This window comes from Bubalus kerabau, chromosome 21, assembly GCF_029407905.1.
Source record: "Bubalus kerabau isolate K-KA32 ecotype Philippines breed swamp buffalo chromosome 21, PCC_UOA_SB_1v2, whole genome shotgun sequence".
Classification (NCBI taxonomy): domain Eukaryota; kingdom Metazoa; phylum Chordata; class Mammalia; order Artiodactyla; family Bovidae; genus Bubalus; species Bubalus kerabau.
In genome coordinates this window covers 34,651,477-34,675,756 of record NC_073644.1, presented here as the reverse complement: position 1 = coordinate 34,675,756, position 24,280 = coordinate 34,651,477, and the positions used below count along the sequence as shown (strand labels likewise).

The 24,280-nt window shown below is 37.7% G+C and overlaps 1 protein-coding gene across 2 annotated transcripts in view; it reads right to left on the bottom strand.

Moving 5' to 3' along the window:
• The window catches only part of ZNF521 (zinc finger protein 521), a 316,517-nt gene that overhangs the window by 143,731 nt on the left and 148,506 nt on the right, over window positions 1–24,280 (bottom strand). For both annotated transcript variants that reach the window (XM_055559451.1, XM_055559450.1), the window contains one exon: window positions 9–93. In XM_055559451.1, coding sequence (XP_055415426.1) covers window positions 9–93 — 85 coding nt within the window. The remainder of the gene's footprint in view (window positions 1–8; window positions 94–24,280) is intronic.

The window sequence follows — 24,280 nt, the reverse complement described above, 5'->3', positions numbered from 1 at the left end:
TCACTTACCAATCATGTGATTTGCAACATGCACCTGAATATCCCATTCATTGTAGAAAACCATCTGACACTTGATGCACTGATAGGTCTTCTTCTGAGAAAACAAGTACAAACAGAATTACTTAGACACATACATCTTTTAATTTTTTTCTTAAAAAACAACAACAAAAAAACCAACCCTACCTGGTCACAGAATTTTCCTGAGACCATGGTCTTATATATGTTGTTAAATAAATGTCTGTAGGGCTACTTGGGCAAAATTCTGTGAGTTCCCTACTATGACCCATGGCTTGATCCAAACATTATGTTTTTCGTTACAAACAGTTGGAAGAAATGAAGACACATAATTACAGTACAATACATGTTTAAAGATTCCTACATTATAAAAACAGAAGTTGGTATTGAAAATACATGTAAAGCGTGGCTGAGTTTCAGAAACCTGTGTCTTTGATGATCAGGCACACTTTCATTCTGAACAACATAACTGCAGGGTGGCTTCGAGATACCCATACAAAACAGCCAGTAAGTGAAGATTCACAAAATCTAGCTAGGAGATTTAGAGACGATAATTTTTAGCTGAAGTATGAAATTTAGATGATGTTTCAGAAGTTGCTGAACACTAGCATTTAAATACTTATCTCCTATAAAGAAATCATGTCATATCGAACATTCTAACACCGTTTCATCACTACACAAAAGTCTTGTGAATAGACAGAAAAGTATTTATTATAATTCTTGTATCATAAATAAAGAAATTGAGGTCCAGGGAAGTAGAATAATGTGCCTAATGTCACAGTGCCTTACAGCTGGTAATAGAAATAAGTTCTCTCTTCTTCCCCCAAACTTTAAACTTGCTATTTCGTATTGAGGTACAGCCGATTAACAATGCTGTGGTTGTTTTAGGTGATCAGTGAAGGGACTCAGTCATACATATACATGCATCCCCCCTCCCATCTAGGCTGGCACATAACATTGATCAGAGTTCCATGTGCTATACAGTAGGTCTTTGTTGGTTATCCATTTTAAACATAGCAATGTGTACATGACCTTCCTGAAGTCCCCAACTCTCTCTTCCTCCTGACAACCATAAGTTTGTTTCTTAAGAAAAACCCTGACAATCACCAAGGAGGATTTACTGAGCTGAGCTGTAAATGTGAGTCTCTTTCTGTTTTGTAAGTTCATTTGTATAATTTCTTTTTATTCCACCTAAAAGGGATGTCATACGATATTTCTCCTTCTCTATCTGACTTACTTCATTCAGTATGAAACTCTTCAGGAAATAAATTCTCAATTCTAAAAGATAGGCTCTCTGATAAAGGCAGCCTTTACGATTTCTCATCTTTATCTCTGTGTCCCCTATACGGCTTAGTACATATTAGATGAATTCAATAAGTAAAGTATTGCTTTTAAGTCTTCCAGAACACAGTTATATAATTGCCTTTATGATGAAACTTGATAGTTACAACTAAAAACCACCTTGGAAAACAAAAATAAAGCATTATGAAGTATTCATTTGAAACTCTCCCGAAAGTGAGAAAATGACATTTGTAAAATCACATCAATGACAGTTTGTTAAGGCATTCTAACAGAATTACCACTTCATCAGCAGTCATATAAAATTGCTTTACTAATGGTAGCAATAGAAAATATCAGCCTGTCAACTGCAATTAATTTTAAAGAACTCAACAAAATCAAAGTTAAGCAAAAAAAAAACAAAAACAAAAAAAAAAAAACCAAAACAGTAGCATCCTTTTATTAGCAGTTAAAATGATAAATGTTTTTAATGTAAAGTTTTAATTATTTTCTCTTAACATAGTATTTGCTTCTGCGTCAGAGGATGGTATTCCTTGAACGACACAGAAGTGCAGGCTGATTTCCAGCAGAAGCTTTCTACATAATCTAACAGGCTTTGTACATTAGGCATGTTGTGAATTGAGTGCACTGGGTCTAAATTTAACACGGACTTGAAAAACCCTGACAATCACCAAGGAAGATTTACTGCGCTGAGCTGTTTACAAGATGCTTTTGATGGTGACATATAGAGCAACATGTGTTGCATAAATAACATCGCTCCCTTTTTTAACAATATTTCCCTTTAGAACTAGTTAGAAAATATTTCTTACTCCCAGATGACCTACATTATATATTGTTTATTAGCATACTTCCAGCATCATTCCTGATATGTGACCTTGCTGAAAAACAAAGAAACATAAACTTAATGGCTAGTCTTTTCTCTTGTTAGCACAGTAAAACATACAATATGTCGAAAACTGTCTCCAAAAATGATGACTGATGAATATGTTGGTGGAATATACGAGGGCTTTTTTTTCTCTTGGTCTAATAATAAAGAATAAAATCACTTGACAAGCCAAAATAATAAAATACCAGCACTTACTACTGCCTTCAAAATGAACTGACACATTGGAAGATCTATGTATACCAGTTTTCTTTATCATTGAACGAAAATTCTTTTGTCGCTACTACTGATAATTCAAATGCTAATTCTACCCTGAAGACAATATCTAAAATGCTACTTTCTATTCTTATTAAGAGAGTCATATTCTGATGTACAAGCTCCTAAATTTGGGACTAGGTGGAGTTAAGAATTTAATGTGATCAAAAACATGGTCTTAAAATGCTATAACTTAAACTTCATCTTGTCATACATCTCATATCTCCTAAATAAAAAGCAGTGATACACAAATTTGGATGTGCTGTGGTTTTCTTTTTAAAGCTTTTGTATAAAATTCTTTTTTTTTTCCCTTGGTTTGGGATTGACATGCACACAGTGCTATGTTTAAAATGGATAACTAATAAGACCTACTGTAACAGCACAGGTAACTCTGCTCGATATAATGCGACAACCTAAATTGGAAAAGAATTTGAAAAAGAATAGATATGTGTATATGAATAACTGAATTACTTTGCTGTACACGTTAAACTAACACACCAGTGTTAATCACCTATACTCCCATATAAAATAAGAAGTTAAAAAAATAATAAAATCTACTTAAAAATAACAGACATAAAAAATAGCCTATACAGACCACTAAAAAGTAAAATTCATTTTTACCCTCAAATTTTTAAACTAATTTAAAAATGACCTTTAAAACATTCCTTATTATAATTATAGACTCTTATTCCTTTTTATAATCATAGACTTGTATTCCTTATTATAAAATATATAATTATAATTATAGCAAAATATTTGAGAGACCCCTGCCTTTATACCCTCTTTAAGTAAAGTGACTGTAACCTCTGAAAGTGTTGGCTCATGCCCTTGGAGGTAAAGCCACTGCAGCTCTGTACAGCTGAGTTTATGATGGAATTCTTCCTTGTTCTCAGTGCAAACCGACTTTTCCGCTACTTTCACTCGATGGTCCTAAGTTCAGGCTCTGCAGCTATAAAGAACAAGTTGAAGTTCTTGTCAAAATCACAGTTACAGGAACCCCTTTGCAGACTGAAAATAGAGGTTTGGTTTAAGAAATGCTTTAAGCAACTTTCACCAGCCTTGTTACTTTCTTCCATGTCAGTTTTTCAATAAATAGAGCTCTAAATCAAGCACAATCCTCCAGGGACTCCCTGACCCCTGAAATGTAAAGAAGGACTGTTTTCTCCAGTAGGACAAATGCTTCCATCTATATGGGCTTCCCTGGTGGCTCAGACGGTAAAGAATCTGCCTGCAATGCGGGAGACCTGGGTTCAATCCCTGGGTCGGGAAGAAGAAAATAGAATTCCACTCCAGTATTCTTGCCTGGAGAATTCTATGGACACAGGAGCCTGGTGGGCTATAGTCCTTAGGATCTCAAAAGAGTTGGACATCACTGAGTGACTAACACTTCCATCTATATAGAGGACAACAACTAAAGAAAGTCAAGTGAGATCATTTCTTTTAAAAGCAGATAAAAGTAGAAACAGAACTTCCATTGTTTGGGCTCCAGATTGGCCTTTATCAACGCTTAAGTTGTCAATTTACTTGAAATGCTAATTCAGTACAATTTTTAAGAGAGACTTTTTTTCATTAGCCTTTTTTTAATGTGCTACTTGGGAGCGGAGTTGTCATCTCCTGATTGTTCTCTTTTGTTTTCTGATACTGATAGATGTAATTATCAAGGATACAACTTTTTCCCAGCACCTCATTATTTTTGATTGATTTTGAGAACAATTTAAATGTGCCTTTTTGACATTCTTGTTTTCAGTGATACTCTGGTTAAGGTACTCAGAGACTTTGAGAAAAGAGCATCTCATAAATTAAAAAAAAATGATTAGGATGTCTAATAATGTATACTTAAAAAAAAACACATTATTCTGATTAATCTCCCTTCCCATTCAATCTATATTCCATTAGGACTTAGGCTTCACATTTAGCCTCATCAAATTAAAAAAAAATTATACTTTGTAGTTGTAATTGCTTTGATTTTTTTAAGACAAAACACTAAGTATTAAAAACCATCAGTGAGTCCATAGTAATCCTCCAAAACAAAAGGAAAAAAAATCTCAGCTGCTGCCATCGAAGAGACACTTACACAAATCTCTTGTTCTGAAAATTGACAATAAAGTCACAGAAGCATCCTGATTTTTTAGGAAGAAGTGTAGTTCATGCTTTTTTGATGAGGGAAAGCTTTTCTTTCCCAAAGGCTGACAGTAAGAGATGACAAAATTAGAAATCCACTATTTTGCAATGCCAATAAAATGGTCCAGGTTAGAGTGTTAGTGGCTCAGTTGTGTCTGACTCTTGGCGACCCATGGACTGTAGCCCACCAGGCTGCCCTGTCCATCAGATTTCCCCAGACAAGAATATTGGAGTGAGCTGCCATTCCCTTCTCTAGGGAATCTTTCTGAACCAGGGATCAAAACCCAGGTCTCCTGCATTACAGGCAGACTCTTTACTGTCTGAGCCACCAGGGAAGCTCATTAATGGATGCTAAAATCTTGAGGAGAAAGGTTTTTCTGAGAGACACAGTTCTCATCCTTTGACAACAGCAAACAGAAAGGGGTATGTCCCTTCACAGTGACTTATCTGGTGGTACTCTCTATTATCAAACTAGTTAGCTTACAACTACCAATAGTGGACATTACGTCTCTCTCAATGTGATGCAATATGAAGTATAATACATCACAATAAAGTATTCCTATCTAAAATATATGTGTGTGTGCTAAATCACTTCAGTCCTGTCCGACTCTTTGAGACGCTATTGATCATAGCCCACCAGGCTCCTCTGTCCATGGGATTCTCCAGGCAAGAATACTGGAGTGGGTTGCCATGCCCTCCTCCAGGGGATCTTCCTGATTCAGGGATCGAACCCGCATCTCTCACATCTCGTGCATTGGCAGGTAGGTTCTTTACCACTAGAGCCACTTGGAAAGCCCCTACATGAATCTAATTAAGCCATTAGATGAAACATCCAATTTTCAGGAAATGCAGGGAGAGAGGAACAAGTGTTTCTTTGCAGAAAAAAATTTACACAAATCCAGAACAGTCTTCAAAACAAAAAATACACTAGGCCAGTTATCTTCAAAAAGTTAATGCATAAGGGAGAACAAAACTGGAAAGACTGTTCTCAAATAAAGCAGAGAAAAGTGACAGCATAAATGTAGTTCAAGGTGAATGCAGTGTGTAGTTTCTGATTTAGGTTGAAAACATATAGAAAGATTTGGGGGGAAATAGAGGAAATGTGAATCTCAGCTGGTTATTAGACAATATTGGGGGATTACTATGTTAACTTTCTCGATGTACTAATGGTATTATGATTATATGGGTAAATGTCCTTTTTATTAAGAGATGCAAACTGAAGGTTTAGACATGAAATGGCATGATGTTTGCAATTTACTTTCAACAGATCCAGAAAAAGAGCATATATGGTCACATATAGATAAATATGGCTAAATGTCAACAATTATTAAATCTGGGTGCATGTGTGAGCATTTTCATAATAACAAGCGGGAATAAATGGATAGGGTAATTCATAATATGTAGTTATATCAACATTAAACCTCATCCCCACTGTTCACTTTATATTCCTACACGTGGCACACACTAAAAATAATTTGTGCTTAGTTGTTACAAATAGCTTTGTGAACATTTTTGTATTGTTTGGAGGGATTTTTATGTTTTTTTTTTTTTTTTAAACAAATCCAACATATAAATACTAAGAGGCAAGAACCATTGTTGATAATCATTTCTGTAGTAAAGTAGTAATTTCTTACAATTGAATTATAAGCTTTCCAGGTGGTGCTAATGGTAAAGAACCAGCCTCCAATGCAGGAGACATAAGGGACGTGGGTTCAATCTCTGGGTTGGGAAGATCCCTGGAGGAGGGTATGGCAACCCACTCCAATATTCTTGTCTGCAGACTACCATGGACAGAGGAGCCTGGCGGGCTATGGTCCATAGGGTCTCAAAGAGTCAGACACAACCAAAGTGACTTAGCATGCATGCATTCAAAATTGAATCATGTTTTACAACCTGTAAAAACTCTTACGGGTGAAAATCACTAGCAACAAAACTGTGAAAATAAAGGAGGGATTATTACGCTCATTCACAGATTAAATGACAACTCATGAAGACTGTGAATACCATAACCAAAGACAGAATTCTTACCCTGGCTTCCACCCACTGGGTTTTAACATAGTTTAAACTCTGACATGATCATGGCATGATCATCATGATCCCTGAACCAAACTAAGATCATGGCATCCGGTCCTATCACTTCACGGCAAATAGATGGGAAAACAGAGGGAACAGTGGCAGACTTTATTTTGGGGGGGTTCCAAAATCCCAGGAACGGGGGAGTCTGGTGGCTGCCATCTATGGGGTCAAGCAGAGTTGGACATGACTGAAGTGACTTAGCAGCAGCAAAATCACTGCAGATGGTGACTGCAGCCATGAAATTAAAAGATGCTTGCTCCTTGGAAGAAAAGTTATGACCAACCTAGAAAGCATATTAGAAAGCCGAGACATTACTTTGCCAAAAAAGGTCTGTCTAGTCAAGGCTATGGTTTTTCCAGTAGTCACGTATGGATGTGAGAGTTGGACTATAAAGAAAGCTGAGTGCCAAAGAATTGATGCTTTTGAATTGTGGTGTTGGAGAAGACTCTTGAGAGTCTCTTGGATTGCAAGGAGATCCTACTAGTCCATCCTAAAGGAAATCAGTCCTGAATATTTATTGGAAGGATTGATGTTGAAGCTGAAACTCCAATACTTTGGCCACCTGATGCGAAGAACTGACTCATTTGAAAAGACCCTGATGCTGGAGAGGTTGAAGGCGGGAGGAGAAGGGGACGACAGAGGATGAGATGGTTGGATAGCATCACCTACATGATGGACATGAGTTTGAGTAGGATCCGGGAGTTGGTGATGGACAGGGAAGCCTGGCATGCTGCAATCCATGGAGTCACAAAGAGTTGCACATGACTGAATGACTGAACTGAAACTCTGATCATTAGCAGGCAGTTTTAAAATTGCATTTTAGATACATTTTGAAAGAAGGTTCTCCTTAGAATTGTTTAGTGCTTTGAAAGTGAAAGTGGCTCAGTCGTGTCTGACTCTTTGCGACCCCATGGACTATACAGTCCATGGGGTTCTCGAGGCCAGAATACTGGAGTGAGTAGCCTTTCCCTTCTCCAGGGGATCTTCCTAACCCAAGGATCAAACCCAGGTCTCCCACACTGCAGGCAGATTCCTTACCAGCTGAGCCACCAGGGAAGCCGAAGAATACTGGAGAGGGTAGCCTATCCCTTCTCCAGCAGATCTGCCCAACCCAGGAATCCAACCGGGGTCTCCTGCATTGCAGGTGGATTCTTTACCAGCTGAGCTTCGTGCTTTGGTCCCTGACAATGCCAATGATGGCATGAGACTTGCTGATGACACTCAGTGAACCATTTCTAGCCAGTTTTTACTAGTCCCAGACTCTTGACCAAGGTCAATGGAACAGAACTGGCTCCTCAAAGTTCCCAAGATTTTCTTTTGTGTTCATTGACTTGAAGTTTTATTGTCATATTTTCAACTGTATACTTTTCTGTCCTGCTCAATACTGAAAGAACAATTTCAACCTGAGCGTTCAGGTATGTCTCCAATCCTAAAATTTTTTATTGATCATTTCTTCAGTTTTTACGTATCTCTCACACATTCTCCTTTCACTTCCACTGGCACTCCTGGTAGACATAGATCTGCAGCCTCCCAGTCTATCCTGCAAGTATCTTAACTATTTTTTCATGCATATCGGCTGTCTTCTTATTCTGATCTATGTGATTTTCTCTGTACTTTCTCTAACCACTGGCTCTCTCTTCACTGGTACTCAGTCTAGAGTTTATCCTGTCTGCAAGAGCTTTTATTTCGATTAACGTTTGTCATTTCTAACGTTTCTAATTTTAAACATAAGTGCTCTTAAAAAAAAATTCTACTTGGATTTGCTCCAAAATTTGTCACTCTTTTGAGTAAAAATCATACTTTTGTTTATCTTTCTGAGCTCCGAAACGTACTTATTTCAAAGTCTTTGTCAGACTGTTCCATATAATTAATTTCTTCTGGAGTAGAATCTTGGTCTCATAGCAGTTGGGTTTTATTTGTTTGTCTGCTTTACTACATGAATCTAATGAATCACTCACATATTTTGGAATCTTGGTTCGAAGCCCATTTGCAGTGAAAGATTTTTTTATGTGCTCATTCCTCCCTTTCTAGTAGTTTTGCCATTGCTTCTACTTGGCCATCCAGGCTACCAGACCAGGCTAGGTCACACAGGGGCATTTCCTGTGTATCTGTTGTGCTACAGGGGTGTGGCAGGGCCAGCATACGGCTAATTCAGTTTTAAGTCACAAACTGTATCTCTCTTTCTGCCCCTTTAATTCTCCAGCTCAGAAGCCCGAGATTCACACACTGATCAACAACAGAACAGTTCTTCTAGTTTCCTGTCATGAACAATGAATTTTCTCCCCAAGTCCTGCTCTAAAAAAGTAGCAGGTCTGGCTTTGTCCCATAGGTAACAAGAACCCTAATTAACCTTCTCATTTCAGGAATGGAGTTCAGCAGACCCTCTGGCTTTAACCCTGATATCCGCTTGGTTTTGAAATTTGGTTCTCAGATCTCAAAGGTAGATAATTGTTTTGAACTTGACTAAATCCATTTGGTTTTCTCCCTTTATATTTTATCTATCATTGTATGTGGTCTGAGCATCAAAGCATGAAGTTACAGAACCATCTTTCAAGGACATTTCACAGCCCGTCTATGTCACCATTCCAAACTTTGGTGGTGGCTATCATGGAAGAATTAGTCTCAAACTCAGTCGGAACCTCCTGAAATTAAGATGTGCCCAATGATGCTATAATCCAAATAAACCCAGCAGTCTTAGTAGGAAAGCAACTTTAGGATCCTCTTTCTGCAATTAGTTACTATGCAGTGGCTTCATCATTTCGCTGTGTGACAAATCATTTAATGGCCCCAAGTCTCAGTTTCCTTCCCTGTAAATTAAAAATAATAAAACTCACATTTAGAGTTGATGTGAGAAGCAAGTAAGAACTATATAAAAGTGCTTAGTACCATGCCTACCATGTAGCATGTCTGCATTAAATAGAACTACCTTTATTACTCTTTACTTGACAGGTTATTATGGGGACGGAATGGAATACCTGATGAGCTGTATGGCAAAACAAAGTTGCTTGTCAAAGATTATTTCTCACTCTTATATGGACTTGAAAACTGCATTGACATTTCTTTAGGGCTTCCCTGCTGGCTCATTGGTAAAGAATCCACCTGTCAATGCAGGAGACCTGGGTTCAATCCCTGGTCCAGGAAGAACCCACATGCCACAGAGCAAATAAGCCTGGGTGCCACAACTATTGAACCCGTGCTCTAGAGCCTGAGAGCCACAACTACTGAGCCCTCGAGCTGCAACTACCGAAGCTTGAAGGCCCTAGAGCCCATGCTCAGCACCAAGAGAAGCCGATACAGTGAGAAGCCCACACGCTGCAACTAGAGGCTGGCCCCCACTTGCTGCAGTGAAGACCCAGCACAGCCAAACAAGCAAAGAAAAATTTTAAATTTTCCCTTAAACTAGAATGCAGTAATTTAGATTGTATGGCAATTACCAAGGGTCAAACAAATGTTTATAAAATAAAATGTTAGAAATTAATAGCATGACGAATGTCCCAAGTTGGTGACAGGGTTGTGGGGTGGGAAGGAAGAGGAGGACCTGTAGAACATGTAAAAAAGATTCAACCTCACTCGTGGAAAAAAAAGCTGTTTTCAAGGACTACAGCAATACACATTACCATTCTAAGAACAGATATATTACACATGAGACATATTTAAGATGAGTGGCACTTTTATTTGGCAGTATTTTGCTGGCAAGCAAGTGGATATTATACGTGAGTGAAAATAATGTACCTACAGCTTTCCACAGATACTTAATACTTCAGATATTTTACTAATTTAGTTTGGTCATTTTCCAAGTAATTCTGAATTTGTGTGAAAATAAGTCACTTAACAGAGAGGGGGGAAATGGGTAAAGTGAAATGAAAGCTACTAATTATGAAAAGTTCACCCAAATAATTAATTTTAAAATGCCAGGATCAATTTTCTATTGTGTGTTTTTATGGTGGTTAAAAGGAAGACATTACAGTCTTACAGATGTAGTTAATGTCTAGATATTAAAGACTGTATAAAACTTTACAGAATGTCTGACATATGCTAAGAGCTTAATAACCAAGAGATATGCAACTTGATTCCTAAACTCAAGGAGAAAAGAACACACTCAAAGATTAAACTGCTATAAGGATTTTGCTCACCTAACATAGTAAAGCGGTTTAGGACCAAGTACCAGTCAATGTTGGCAAAGAGAAGGCAGTGGAAACATACCAGATAAGAATGGGTTAATATGGTCTACAAGCATTAGAAAAAGCTCCCTAAGAAAGAAAAGATTTGACCTGAGGTCTAAAATGGAAATAACTTCCTTGAATTCAAAACTGATACAAAAATGTCTACTACATGCCAAGCAAGTTGCTCACAGTCTGTTGGGGGTATTTGATGGAATAAGAAAGGTAATTCAGAACAGAATAAGGACTAAAGAAGACTGCTCTGGACAGGAAAATAAAATGATAGAGACAACGATTAGTCAGACAGAATCTGGAGAAAGATTTCTGTTTTAAATGACTCAGAAAAATGCAATTAAAAAAAATTATAGAGAAATTTTGCACAGGCACATGTGGTATAAGAAAAATATATTTAAGAATATTTACTTTACAAATAAAACCCAAAACTCCATGAAGACATGTCTAAGCTACTCCCAACTCTGAAATCAAGGGGTAAAAAAGAAGAACCATTTTTTCAGCTCTTCTTGGATTCTCTTTGAAAATTAGATAAAATAACATTAAAATGCTTTCAAAGGTATCATCAATAGTCAAAAAACAGGAAATAATTAAATCTACAAAAGAAACCCTGTTTTTTCTTATGTTCTATGAATTATACTAAATTTCATGGAAGGAATTTATTACCTTTAAGTTCATGAAGAATTATTTTATTTTCTTGTTTGAAATAAACTGTCTCCTAACAAATTTCCTCAGAGATTTGTTTTTTTATGCTCTTGAACTTGATGTCTAACATTAAAAACTGAATTTAAGCCCAAATTTCCCTTGGAAAGGGATGCTTTATTAGACTTACTTATTCATTCTAGTTCTCCAATTTCTCCTGATTCAGATAACTGAAGTCTCTTCCAAGGGACCTAGCGTATTTCCTCTACTAAAAGATCTTCATCTAAATGATCTTATTTAATGTTACAGATTCAGCTGCAGTTTATTTCTATGCCATTGTAAACTGACCTGAATTAGTCTCCTATAATGTTATCCATAAAGTGAACACTCAATAAATTTTGTTCACTGTTCAATGGACAATCTTAAGAGGTGTCGCACATTCATGACCTTTGTTCCCAAGGTTCTACTTAGGAGTTGTCTGTTTCTGCTGGCAAATCTCTCTCCTACCTTACACAGTACCAGAAATCAGTGAAGTGGAAGAAAATGAATAACATAAACTAAATTATTTCTGTAGTAAAGGTTAAAACAAAACAAAACAAAACACTGTTTGTGCTGGATGTTTTTGAGTTAAGGAATTTGCCCCTAGATGGTTAGATAGGATCACTGACTCAATGGACATGGGTTTGAGCAAACTCTGGGAGATAGTGAAGGACAGGGAAGCTTGGCATGCTGTAGTTTATGGGGTCGCAGAGTCAGACATGACTTGGCAACTAAAAAACAATCATCCATGACTGTAATATTTTGCTAGTTCCTAGTTCAAAGGGATTTACGATTCACAGTAATTAACTTCCTGTACTGACTGTTTTGTAATCATTCATATCATTCAAGAAAGCTACAAAATGGGGAGTGGGGAAACTGTAGTTTAAATAATGTCTTTTATACACATAAATCTAAGAAGTCAAAATTCTTGCCTTACACCAAATTAGCATCTATTTTTCTTGTCAGTTATTCCAACCATACACTCTTTGTTTTCACCTTAAAAAATCTGAAACACCCCTTCTGTCCCACCATCGTCAAAATGAAGATGTGTGGCTGGAAAACACTGGGGATATACAGTTGGAGAGATGGAGAAATGGGAACATTAAGTACTGTATTGCAGGACCATCAAATTGCACCATATGTCCACGGAGATCCAATCCCCAAAGCTGGCAATACATTTTAAAAACCCACCAAGTCTTGTGAGCGAGAAAAAAATATTTTAGGATTCATTAAGACATATTTTCTTAAGTATTTAACTTCTGTCCTAAAATCAAGTTGAGAATGTAGACAGGCTGGTGAAGTCTTCACAAGGACTAGTACCATTTACTAGAGATTCATCATAAATATCAAAAGGCTGTCACAGGAGTTTTATTTCATATTAAATCATAAAAGTTTTCTCTTGATTCTCTTAGAATTCGTTATATGCTGTATCAAAATTGTTTCAATAAAATTGATTCATCTCCAAAGGGCTGTAGGGGTAGGAAGAGGGCTCTGTCTTACCCATCCTGTATCTATGCAAGACATAATACGAATATTTACACACAGTAATTAACATGTGAATGATGGATACCTGTACATTGTAAAATTAAAAAAACCAAAATCTTTGCTTCCTTCCACTCCTCTTTAGATGAAGGCTCCCGTGGAGTCAGTGATTCTCCTTTGTTTATATTCCTAATCTATCCTTCCAGCTATTCTACTGTAAAAGGATACTGCACACTTTGGCAATTCGTGTTTCGTCTAAAGAACATCTCCCTCTTATTTGGGTCATTTGGATGACTTTGTATGTGCCCACATCGCCTGATCCTTCAGTACTCTTACTCACCTGAGATACCTCGCCTCCTGTCCTCCTACTCCGGTCATTTTTTTCTGCGTCTCTCTTCCTCTGTATTTTCATTTTGGGTTCTGCCGTCTCCTGTCCATCCCTTCCACTTGAAAGCTTTCCTACTGAAGCGTGCCACACCACCCTTCTCTTCTCCTTCAGATTGCTTCTAAAATCCCACCTGCTCCATAAAGCTTGTTAGCAATTACACCCACACAGCACTGTGGGTGTTTACCTTCATATTTCTGTTGTTTGTACTCTTCAACAGTAAGTTTTTGAGCCTAGAGGCCTGCTTCCTTGACTTTCCCTATTATAAAACATACTGTGCTATTACAATGGCTATAAATGTTTAAGTGGTGGGGTTCTTTTTAACCCCTTGATTTAACTGAAATTATTTGGATTTCTTAAATTCCTCCTCATTCATCATTCCAAAAATATCTTTTAAAAAGTAGAATAAAATGCCCCCAGTATTATTCATCTTTTCAAAGATACCAGCACAAACTTATCTGTATATATTGGGGATTTTTAGAACTGAAAGGGACAAGTGAATGACTATGTCAACTTCCTCATCATAGACAATCAAAGCGAGGCCCCGAGAGAGATGAAGTGTCCTTGTCTGTGACTCACAGAAAGTGACTCACAGAAAACTCCAGGAAGCCTGGAACTCCAGGGCACCAAGAATACACCCACATTTACATGGTGGGGTGCGCATTTACAAAAAGGAATTAGTAACTATTGCCATGCTGGTTCCCCATTCTGCTTGAAACTCACTGTGCCTCCTCCTGGCTACAGGATGGGTTCCATATCCACCTCTCCATCACTAGTTTTTTCTACTACCTGCTTCCTTCTTCAGAGGTTCTTATTTTTTAGTGTCTACTTTTAGGTTAGAATTTACTATATCATATTCAAATCAACTATTCACTTTACATTCTAAGGTTTCCTGTCACTTAAGGAATAATGTCTTATTTTCCCTCCATGACTCTATCACCCAGCACACTGCCTGGCACAGAGCATTTATCAAGGAATGTCTGAACCACACAGAAGTGAACTGATTTGGGCTTTTTATAAGTACACCCAAGAGTAAGTGTTTTTGCAGAAATTTACTGGAGGGAACCAGATTGCTGCCACAAAAATACCTACAATCTGTATCATACAACCAGGGAAGACCCAGCCTTCCCACAGATTATCCCAGAAAAGTTTGTTCAGTCTCTAAGTAGTGTCCAAACACTTTGTGACCCCATGGACTACAGCACATCAGGCTCTTCTGTCGTCCACTATCTCCTGGAGCTTGCTCAAACTCATGTCCATTGAGACGGTGATGCCATGTAAACATCTCATCCTCTGTCGCCCCTTTCTCCTCCTGACCTCAATCCTTCCCAGCATCAGGGTCTTTTCCAGTGGGCTCTTTGCATCAGGCGGCCAAAGTACTGGAGCTTTAGCTTCAGCATCAGTCCTTCCAATGTATATTCAGGGTTGATTTCCTTTAGGATTGACTGTTTTATCACTGCTGTCCAAGGGACTCTCAAGAGTCTTCCCCAGCACCATAGTTTGAAAGCATCAGTTCTTCAGCATTCAGCCTTTTTTATGGTCCAACTCTCACATTCATACATAACTACTGGAAAAACCATAGCTTTGACTATATAGACCTTTGTCGGCAAGGTGATGTTTCTGCTTTTTAATAAACTGTCTAAGTTTGTCAAAGCCTTCCTGATAATATCTTATAAACCTAGGCATTTTCCATATAAGAAATGTTCTAAAATATAAGCTGAGCAAGTATGGGACCCTTTGCCAATAGGGCTTCTGCTCCTTGAAGAAGCACAGCTTAGAATACGAGCAGGAACATTAAGAAAAAATAGTAATATGAAATTCAACATTTTTTATAGAATCTATGCAAGGCAAGCACTGTAGTCTTTTTTTTTTTTTTTTTAGATATTCTTTAAAAGTCTAGGTGATATTCAGTCATTCTTTTAAAAGACATTTTGTAATTTCATTGTGAACATTCTTACTAGGTATTTGGGAATATTCCTCTTTCCTATCCTGTCAACTTCTCACCATCTTAATACGTGTATAATTCACTATATGAAGGTATATTTGCTTTTTGAAGGCTTAATTCTTGATAAATTTTATTCAGTTTTGGCTGTGCTGGGTCTTCATGGCTGTGTGGGCTTCTCACTGTGGTGGCTTGTCGTGTTCCAGAGCAGGGACCTTGAGCATGAGGGCGTCCGCAGTTGCGTCTCCCAGGCCCTTTAGCACAGTAGTTGTGGCACGGCTCTACTGTCCCAGCAGTGGCACGCAGGCTTAGCTGCTCTGCCACATGTAAGGTCTTCCAGGATCAGGGATCAAATCCGCGTTTCCTGCACTGGCAGGCGGATTCTTTACCAGTAACCACCAGGGAAGCCCCACTTTCATTCTTTGCCAAGAGAAACACGAACCCCTATCTATGATGTTTGCCGCTGTGTGCTCACGGCCTAGGCACAAGGCTGGTCGTGTGTCTGAAACTCAGTAATTGATGAATGAATGAATGAGTGAATGAACTAGATGCAAATTAATATCAGCAGTTTGGGAATGTCTGTTTTGGAATAATTTAAATTTGTATAACAAAATGAAATCAATCCAGATCCAATTATGGTGCTAAAAAGATCTGTCTTCCACCAAAACGATTTCAATCCTAGTGGGTATAGACATTAAGCTTAGAGGGCTTCCTGCCAGTTCTTCAGCTGTCTTATTTGGTCATTTACTTCTCCCTTCCACCCTTCCTTGCATTCTTCTTTCCATGTACCCTCCCTCTCTCCATTCTTCTCTTCTTCCTCTTTCTTAAAAAATGATCTTTATTAAACATGTGGTCACTATTCATAATTAAATTTGCATATCTGGGCATTTCTTTATCATGAAATCAGGAGCCTCATTTTTGCTTCCTTACTATAAGCCACACTTACAAAATACACAAGATAATCCTTAGATTCATCTTAAGGGGAGTATGTTAATATCAGACTTTGTCAAGCTAGGTTTATCAATGCCACTTTGATTTCTAAAGTAAAGTGTGTCTTTCCCTTCAAATATCTCTCAATCACTTACTTACTAGTAATTTTTAAAATATAGTACTGTACTACAAAAATATATCAAGAGGCTATGCATCTAACTTACAAATCTTGTCCAAAATTAGAAGCAAAAATTTCATCACTTTTTCCCCCCAGAATGTATTAAATATATTTGATCCTTGCAGAACACGGCCAGTGGGTTTTAGGCAAACAAATAATAATATTTTTAAATATTAACTGCCTCTCAAACTATTCACTTGCTTTTTTTTTATTAAACTTTTTATTTTACATTGGAAGATAGCCAATTAACAACATTATCACAGTTTTCACTTGTTTCTTTAGCTTAGTTGGTATTTCTTATTATGCCTTTCATTTACAATTCTTAGTTTTCTTAGATATTATTTCCCCAAGATTTTTGTTTTGCTCTCCTGCTCTCCATAATATGTTTCAATCCAATAATATTATTGGACATTTTTATTTCTTATTTATAATTACTTTTTCCATTTATACATTCATCTATTTACATGTTTTTCTAGCTTTTATATTTATTGTTGCCTGATGCTGTCTCTGAATAATATTTCATCTTTGTGGTTTTTACATTCTCTTTGTTCCTTAGATTTCATTGCTACTCAGATCAGATCAGTCGCTCAGTCAGTCCTGTCTGACTCTTTGCGACCCCATGAATTGGAGCACGCCAGGCCTCCCTGTCCATCACCAACTCCCGGAGTTCACTCAAACTCATGTCCATCAAGTCAGTGATGCCATCCAGCCATCTCATCCTCTGTTGTCCCCTTCTCCTCTTGCCCCCAATCCCTCCCAGCATCAGGGTCTTTTCCAATGAGTCAACTCTTCGCATGAGGTGGCCAAAGTACTGGAGTTTCAGCTTTAGCATCATTCCTTCCAAAGAAATCCCAGGGCTGTTCTCCTTCAGAATGGACTGGTTGGATCTCCTTGCAGTCCAAGAGACTCTCAAGAGTCTTCTCCAACACCACAGTTCAGAAGCATCAATTCTTCGGCGCTCAGCCTTCTTCACAGTTGAACTCTCACATCCATACATGACCACAGGAAAAACCATAGCCTTGACTAGACGAACCTTTGTCTGCAAAGTAATGTCTCTGCTTTTGAATATGCTATCTAGCTTGGTCATAACTTTCCTTCCAAGAAGTAAGTGTCTTTTAATTTCATGGCTGCAGTCACCATCTGCAGTGATTTTGGAGCCCAGAAAAATAAAGTCTGACGCTGTTTCCCCATCTATTTGCCACGAAGTGGTGGGATCTTCGTTTTCTGAACGTTGAGCTTTAAGCCAACTTTTTCACTCTCCACTTTCACTTTCATCAAGAGGCTTTTGAGTTCCTCTTCACTTTCTGCCATAAGGGTGGTGTCATCTGCATATCTGAGGTTATTGATATTTCTCCTGCAATCTTGATTCCAGCTTGTGTTTCTTGCAGTCCAGCGTTTCTCATGATGTACTCTGCATATAAGTTAAATAAGCAGGGTGACAATATACAGCCTTGACGAACTCCTTTTCCTATTTGGAACCAGTCTGTTGTTCCATGTCCAGTTCTAACTGTTGCTTCCTGACCTGCATACAAATTTCTCAAGAGGCAGATCAGGTGGTCTGGTATTCCCATCTCTTTCAGAATCTTCCACAGTTTATTGTGATCCACACAGTCAAAGGCTTTGGCATAGTCAATAAAGCAGAAATAGATGTTTTTCTGGAACTCTCTTGCTTTTTCCATGATCCAGCGGATGTTAGCAATTTGATCTCTGGTTCCTCTGCCTTTTCTAAAACCAGCTTGAACATCAGGAAGTTCACGGTTCACATATTGCTGAAGCCTGGCTTGGAGAATTTTGAGCATTACTTTACTAGCGTGTGAGATGAGTGCAATTGTGCGGTAGTTTGAGCATTCTTTGGCATTGCCTTTCTTTGGGATTGGAATGAAAACTGACCTTTTCCAGTCCTGTGGCCACTGCTGAGTTTTCCAAATTTGCTGGCATATTGAGTGCAGCACTTTCACAGCATCATCTTTCAGGATTTGGAATAACTCAACTGGAAATCTATCACCTCCACTAGCTTTGTTCGTAGTGATGTTTTCTAAGTTTGTTCTAATATTTGATTCTGCTTTTCTATATAATCAACTTCATGGACAGAGGATACCTGGTTTCAATGCACTCTGACCCAATAATTCATAGTCCTAATTCATTAGCATTAGATGAAATTATTCTAGATTATAATAATAAATTAACTGAAGCACATTTTATATATAAGTTATATGAATGTGTGCATACATACTTGGGTATTATGTGCAGACTTATACACAGACATTATTTAAATGATGTACCATATGCAACATTTGTCAGGCGCTTCGCATTTACCAAGAACTTTCATACAAACATGATCTGCTCTTCACAATATCCCTATAAAGCAGGCAAAATATGGATTATGCCCATGTCAGCAAGGAAGACTACACAGATGGTTCTGTCAACTGTTATTTGAACTTGGTTTTTTTCCTAAGTACAATATTTTCTTCTACTGCATTATGTGGCATATGCTAAAATTCTCCGTACCCACAGAGGCAATCTCTGAAAAACAAAACATGTTCAGACTCAGTTGAAGGCTTGCTTAAGCAATACGGTTAATGGGACAAAATTAACCTTTTGTCTTGATATGAGGATCTTTTTTACAGGATTTCACCTGCCACTCAATCACTTTATGATAGGAATTACACAGTCTGTTACATACTTAGGAGAAATCTTATGTTCTATTTAGGTGTGGTTCTAACAGACTGTGTCACCATTTAGTTCTCAAAGAAATGTCTCCTTTTTTATTTTTTTTTCCATTGGTTTTAATCACCAGCTTTCAGTTATTTACAAGTGTTGATGAAGAACCTATGAGGTGTAAGAAACTCTCCTGAGAAACACAGAGGATACCACGTAAGCCTCACATCCGCCCTCACTTTGGCTCTGTTTGCTGCAGCCATGATTGCCCTATGCTATTCCTAAGGCTGCCAGGAATGCTGCTGCCTTAAGACTTTGCTTGGAAGTTTCTTCCACTTTGTTTGCTCTTGACACAGATACTTGCAAAGCTAACTGATGCCTGGTTATTTGCTGTGAACTATTTTAGCACTTCACTAGTACTTCTACTAACGTGCATAATCCATTTACTTTATACTATATTTATTGCTATACATTAATTTTCACTGGTAAACTATAAGCCCTTAGGGGGCTATACTGGAAAGAAAGACATGTATTCAAATAACCATATTCGTATAATGTTCATCTTCTCTACAAACTGATAGCCTAATGCCTTGTACATAGCAGGAAATGAATAAATTTGTTATCTTAAATTGAAGGATCAGACGAAGAATAAAAAGTCAACACCCTAGGTTAATGTTTCCCAAAGTGTGAGATATGCACTATATAAACTTATAAAGTCTAGATACTGCTTTTTCTAATTATACAAGGGAAAAAAGTCTCAGATGGTAATATGTCTTTATTACCTCTACAAACCTTGATAAACTTACTTGTAACAATGAAAGAACGGGTTTCAGGCTCCCAAACCTTTGCAGGTATGAGTATATAGTTAGAATTTTTTAAATATTATTTTGCATTAATTGTATTACTTTTATATTTATATTTATGACAAGTCATACTGATTGCTTACTTATGGTTCTGATAATTTTGCTTTTTAAGTTAAATATTAAATGCTTACAAAGAGTGTTTATAACATATGTATTATAATATAGAAATAGTAACTATTAAACACCCGTGTGCCCAACTAGCTTCCTGTGTGGTCTTCTCAAACTATTCTGTCTGAATTTGCATTTCCCATATTACTGATGAGGATCAGTACATTCACATGTTTACTGGATCTTCATGTTTCCTGTCTATAAAATGTCTGTTCATTTCTATTAATTTCACATATTCTTATTTGGTGATTTGAGTTCTCTTGTTAATTTGTGGCTATTTCTTACATATTTAGGAAAGTAATACTTTTTCCAGCAATATGTGTTATAAATACCCCTCTCCTATACTGTCTGCTACTTCCTTTGGAGAATATTTTGACATGACAAATATCATGTCATCCTAATTGGTGATTGTTGCTTAGTTGTGTCCGACTCTTTGTGACCCCATGGACTGTACAGCCCACCAGGCTCTTCTGCCCATGGAATTCTCCAGGCAAAATTACTGGAGTGGGTAGCCATTCCCTTCTCCAAGGGATCTTCCTGACCCAAGGACTGAACCTGGTCTCCTGCACTGCAGGCATTTCTTTACCATATGTGCCACCAGGGAAGTCCCAAGGCCACTTGGAAATACAAGCAAAAACAAATATCATGTCATCCTAACTACAACAGATTAATTATAAGTTGATTACTAATCTGATCCTGCCTGTTCCTTTTCTTCAAGAGCATATTGGCTATTCTTGACCTTTTGTTTTTCTGTAAATATTTTTTAATCAGTGAGCAAGTTCCAAAAAATTAAAATATGTATAAAAATACATTTTAAAATCTATTGAAATTTTCACTGGAATAGCTGTAAGTTCTTATATCAAATTAGGAATAATTGATAGTATAAGAATATTGAGTCTCCTAACTCAAGCTAAATCTGATCATTTAAGTCTTTTAAATATCTTTTAACAATTTTATCATTTTCTCCATAGTCTTATACATCTTATAAGATTTATTTCTAAGTACCTATTTTTTGTGCTTAATTTAAAAGGAATTATTCTACATTTCATATTTTCTAACTTTTTTGGTGATGAATAAAAATCTGATTAACTTGTATTATTTGACCTGGTACCCAGCAACTGTGCTAACGCTTTGTTGTAATAACTTGTCTTTAGATTCTTGAATTTTGCTTTATATACAAACATATAACCTTCAAATAACAGTTTAATTTGGTTCTTTTCAATTTCAGTGCTACCTGGGTTTTTTTATTAGTAAGTTCATTTTTATTTTATCTTATATATTGTTGGACTAATCACCCAGGAAGCCTTACTAATGGTTTTATTATAAAACAATTATTGCATTAAAATTTCTCCACTAATTACAATGCTTGCTGAATATGATATTTTGAACAGTCTTTATTAGGGCAAGGATATTACTGCCTATTTCTAATTAAGTGTTCTTTTTAAATCGTAAAAGGACACTGAATTTAGTTTTTTTCTGCAGTTCTTGAGGTAAACATAATTTATCTCCTTTAAACTGCTAATGTGGTAAATTTAATTAATTGATTTCCTGAGATTGAACCTACTTTGTATTCTTGTGATCAAATCATTTTTGCATGTACACTCAGTCATGTCCAACTCTTTGGATTACAGTCCTCCAGGCTCCTCTGTCCATAGAATTCTCCAGGCAAGAATATAGACCATTCCCTTCTCCAAGGGATCGTCCCAACCCAGGGACTGAACCCATGTCTCTTGGGTCTCCTGCATTGGCAGGCAGATTATTTATCACTGCTGCCACCTGGGAAGCCAAAATCACTTTCAGTCAGTTCAGTTCAGTCGTTCAGTTGTGTCTGACTCTTTGTGACCCCATGAACTGCAGCACGCCAGGCCTCCCTGTCCATTACCAACTCCTGGAGCTTACCCAAACTCATGTCCATTGAATTGGTGATGCCATCCAACCATCTCATCCTTTGTCATCCCCTTCTTTTCCCACCTTTAATCTTTCCCAGCATCAGGGTCTTTTCAAATGAGTCAGCTCTTCGCATCAGGTGGCCAAAGTATTGGAGTTTCAGCTTCAACATCAGTCTTTCCAATGAACACTCAGGACTGATCTCCTTTAGAATGGACTGGCTGGATCTCCTTGCAGTCCAAGGGACTCTTGAGAGTATTCTCCAACACCACAGTACAAAAGCATCCATTCTTCTGTGCTCAGCTTCCTTTAGCGTCCAATTCTCACATCCATACATGACTACCGGAAAAATGACCAGACAGACCTTTGTTGGGAAAGTAATGGCTCTGCTTTTTAATATGCTGTCTAGGTTGGTCATAACTTCCAAGGAGTAAGTGTCTTTTAATTTAATGGCCACAGTCATCATCTGCAGTAATTTTGGAGCTCCCAAAAATAAAGTCTGACACTGTTTCCCTATCTGTTTGTCATGAAGTGATAGGACCAGATGCCATGATCTTCGTTTTCTGAATGCTGAACATTAGACCAACTTATTCACTCTCCTCCTTCACTTTCATCAAGAGGCTCTTTAGTTCCTCTTCACTTTCTGCCATAAGGGTGGTGTCATCTGCATATCTGAGGTTATTGATATTTCTCCCAGCAATCTTGATTCCAGCTTGTGCTTCATCCAGCCCAGCGTTTCTCATGATGTATTCTGCATATAAGTTAAATAAGCAGGGTGACAATATACAGCCTTGACGAACTCCTTTTCCTATTTGGAACCAGTCTGTTGTTCCATGTCCAGTTCTAACTGTTGCTGCCCGACCTGCATACAGATTTCTCAAGAGGCAGGTCAGATAGCCTGGTATTCCCATCTATTGAAGAATTTTCCACAGTTTATTGTGATCCATACAGTCAAAGGCTTTGGCATAGTCAACAAAGCAGAAATAGATGTTTTTCTGGAACTCTCTTGCTTTTTCGATGATCCAGCAGATGTTGGCAATTTGTTCTCTGGTTCCTCGGCCTTTTCTGAAACTAACTTGAATATCTGGAAGTTCATGATTCACGTATTGTTGAAGCCTGGCTTGGAGAATTTTGAGCATTACTTTACAAGCGTGTGAGATGAGTGCAATTGTGCGGTAGTTTGAGCATTCTTTGGCATTGCCTTTCTTAGGAACTGGAATGAAAACTGACCTTTTCCAGTCCTATGGCCACTGCTGAGTTTTCCAAAATTTCTGGCATATTGAGTGCAGCACTTTCACAGCATCATCTTTTAGAATTTGAAATAGCTCAACTGGAATTCCATCACCTCCACTAGCTTTGTTTGTAGTGATGCTTCCTAAGGCCCACTTGACTTCACATTCCAGGATGTCTGGCTCTAGGTGAGTGATGACACCATTGTGATTATCTGGGTCATGAAGATCTTTTTTGTACAGTTCTGTGTATTCTTGCCACCTCTTCTTAATATCTTCTGCTTCTATTAGGTCCATACCATTTCTGTCCTTTATTGAGCCCATCTTTGCATGAAATGTCCCCTTGGTATCTCTAATTTTCTTGACGAGATCTCTAGTCTTTCCCATTCTATTATTTTCCTCTATTTCTTTGCACTAATCAGTGAGGAAGGCTTTCTTATCTCTCCTTGCTAGTCTTTGGAACTCTGCATTCAAATGGGAGTATCGTTCCTTCTCTCCTTTGCTTTTCAATTCTCTTTTCACAGCTATTTGTAAGGCCTCCTCAGACAGCCATTTTGCTTTTTTGATTTCTTTTCTTGCACTTCTTTTCTTTTGCATTTCATTTCTTTTTCTTGGGGATGGTCTTGATCCCTGTCTCCTGCACAATGTCATGAACCTCTGTCCATAGTTCATCAGGCACTCTATCTATCAGATCTAGTCCCTTAAATCTATTTCTCACTTCCACTGTAGATCATAAGGGATTTGACTTAGGTCATACCTGAATGGTCTAGTGGTTTTCCTTACTTTCTTCAATTTAAGTTTAAATTTGGCAATAAGGAGTTCATGATCTGAGCCACAGTCAGCTCCCAGTCTTGCTTTTGCTGACTGTATAGAGCTTCTCCATGTTTGGCTGTGAAGAATATAATCAATCTGATTTCAGCGATGACCATCTGGTGATGTCCATGTGTAGAGTCTTCTCTTGTGTTGTTGGAAGGGGGTGTTTTCTATGACCAGTGCATTCTCTTGGTAAAACTCTATTAGCCTTTGCCCTGCTTCATCCTGTACTCCAAGGCCAATTTGCCTGTTACTCCAGCTGTTTCTTGACTTCCTACTTTTGCATTCCAGTCCCCTATAATGA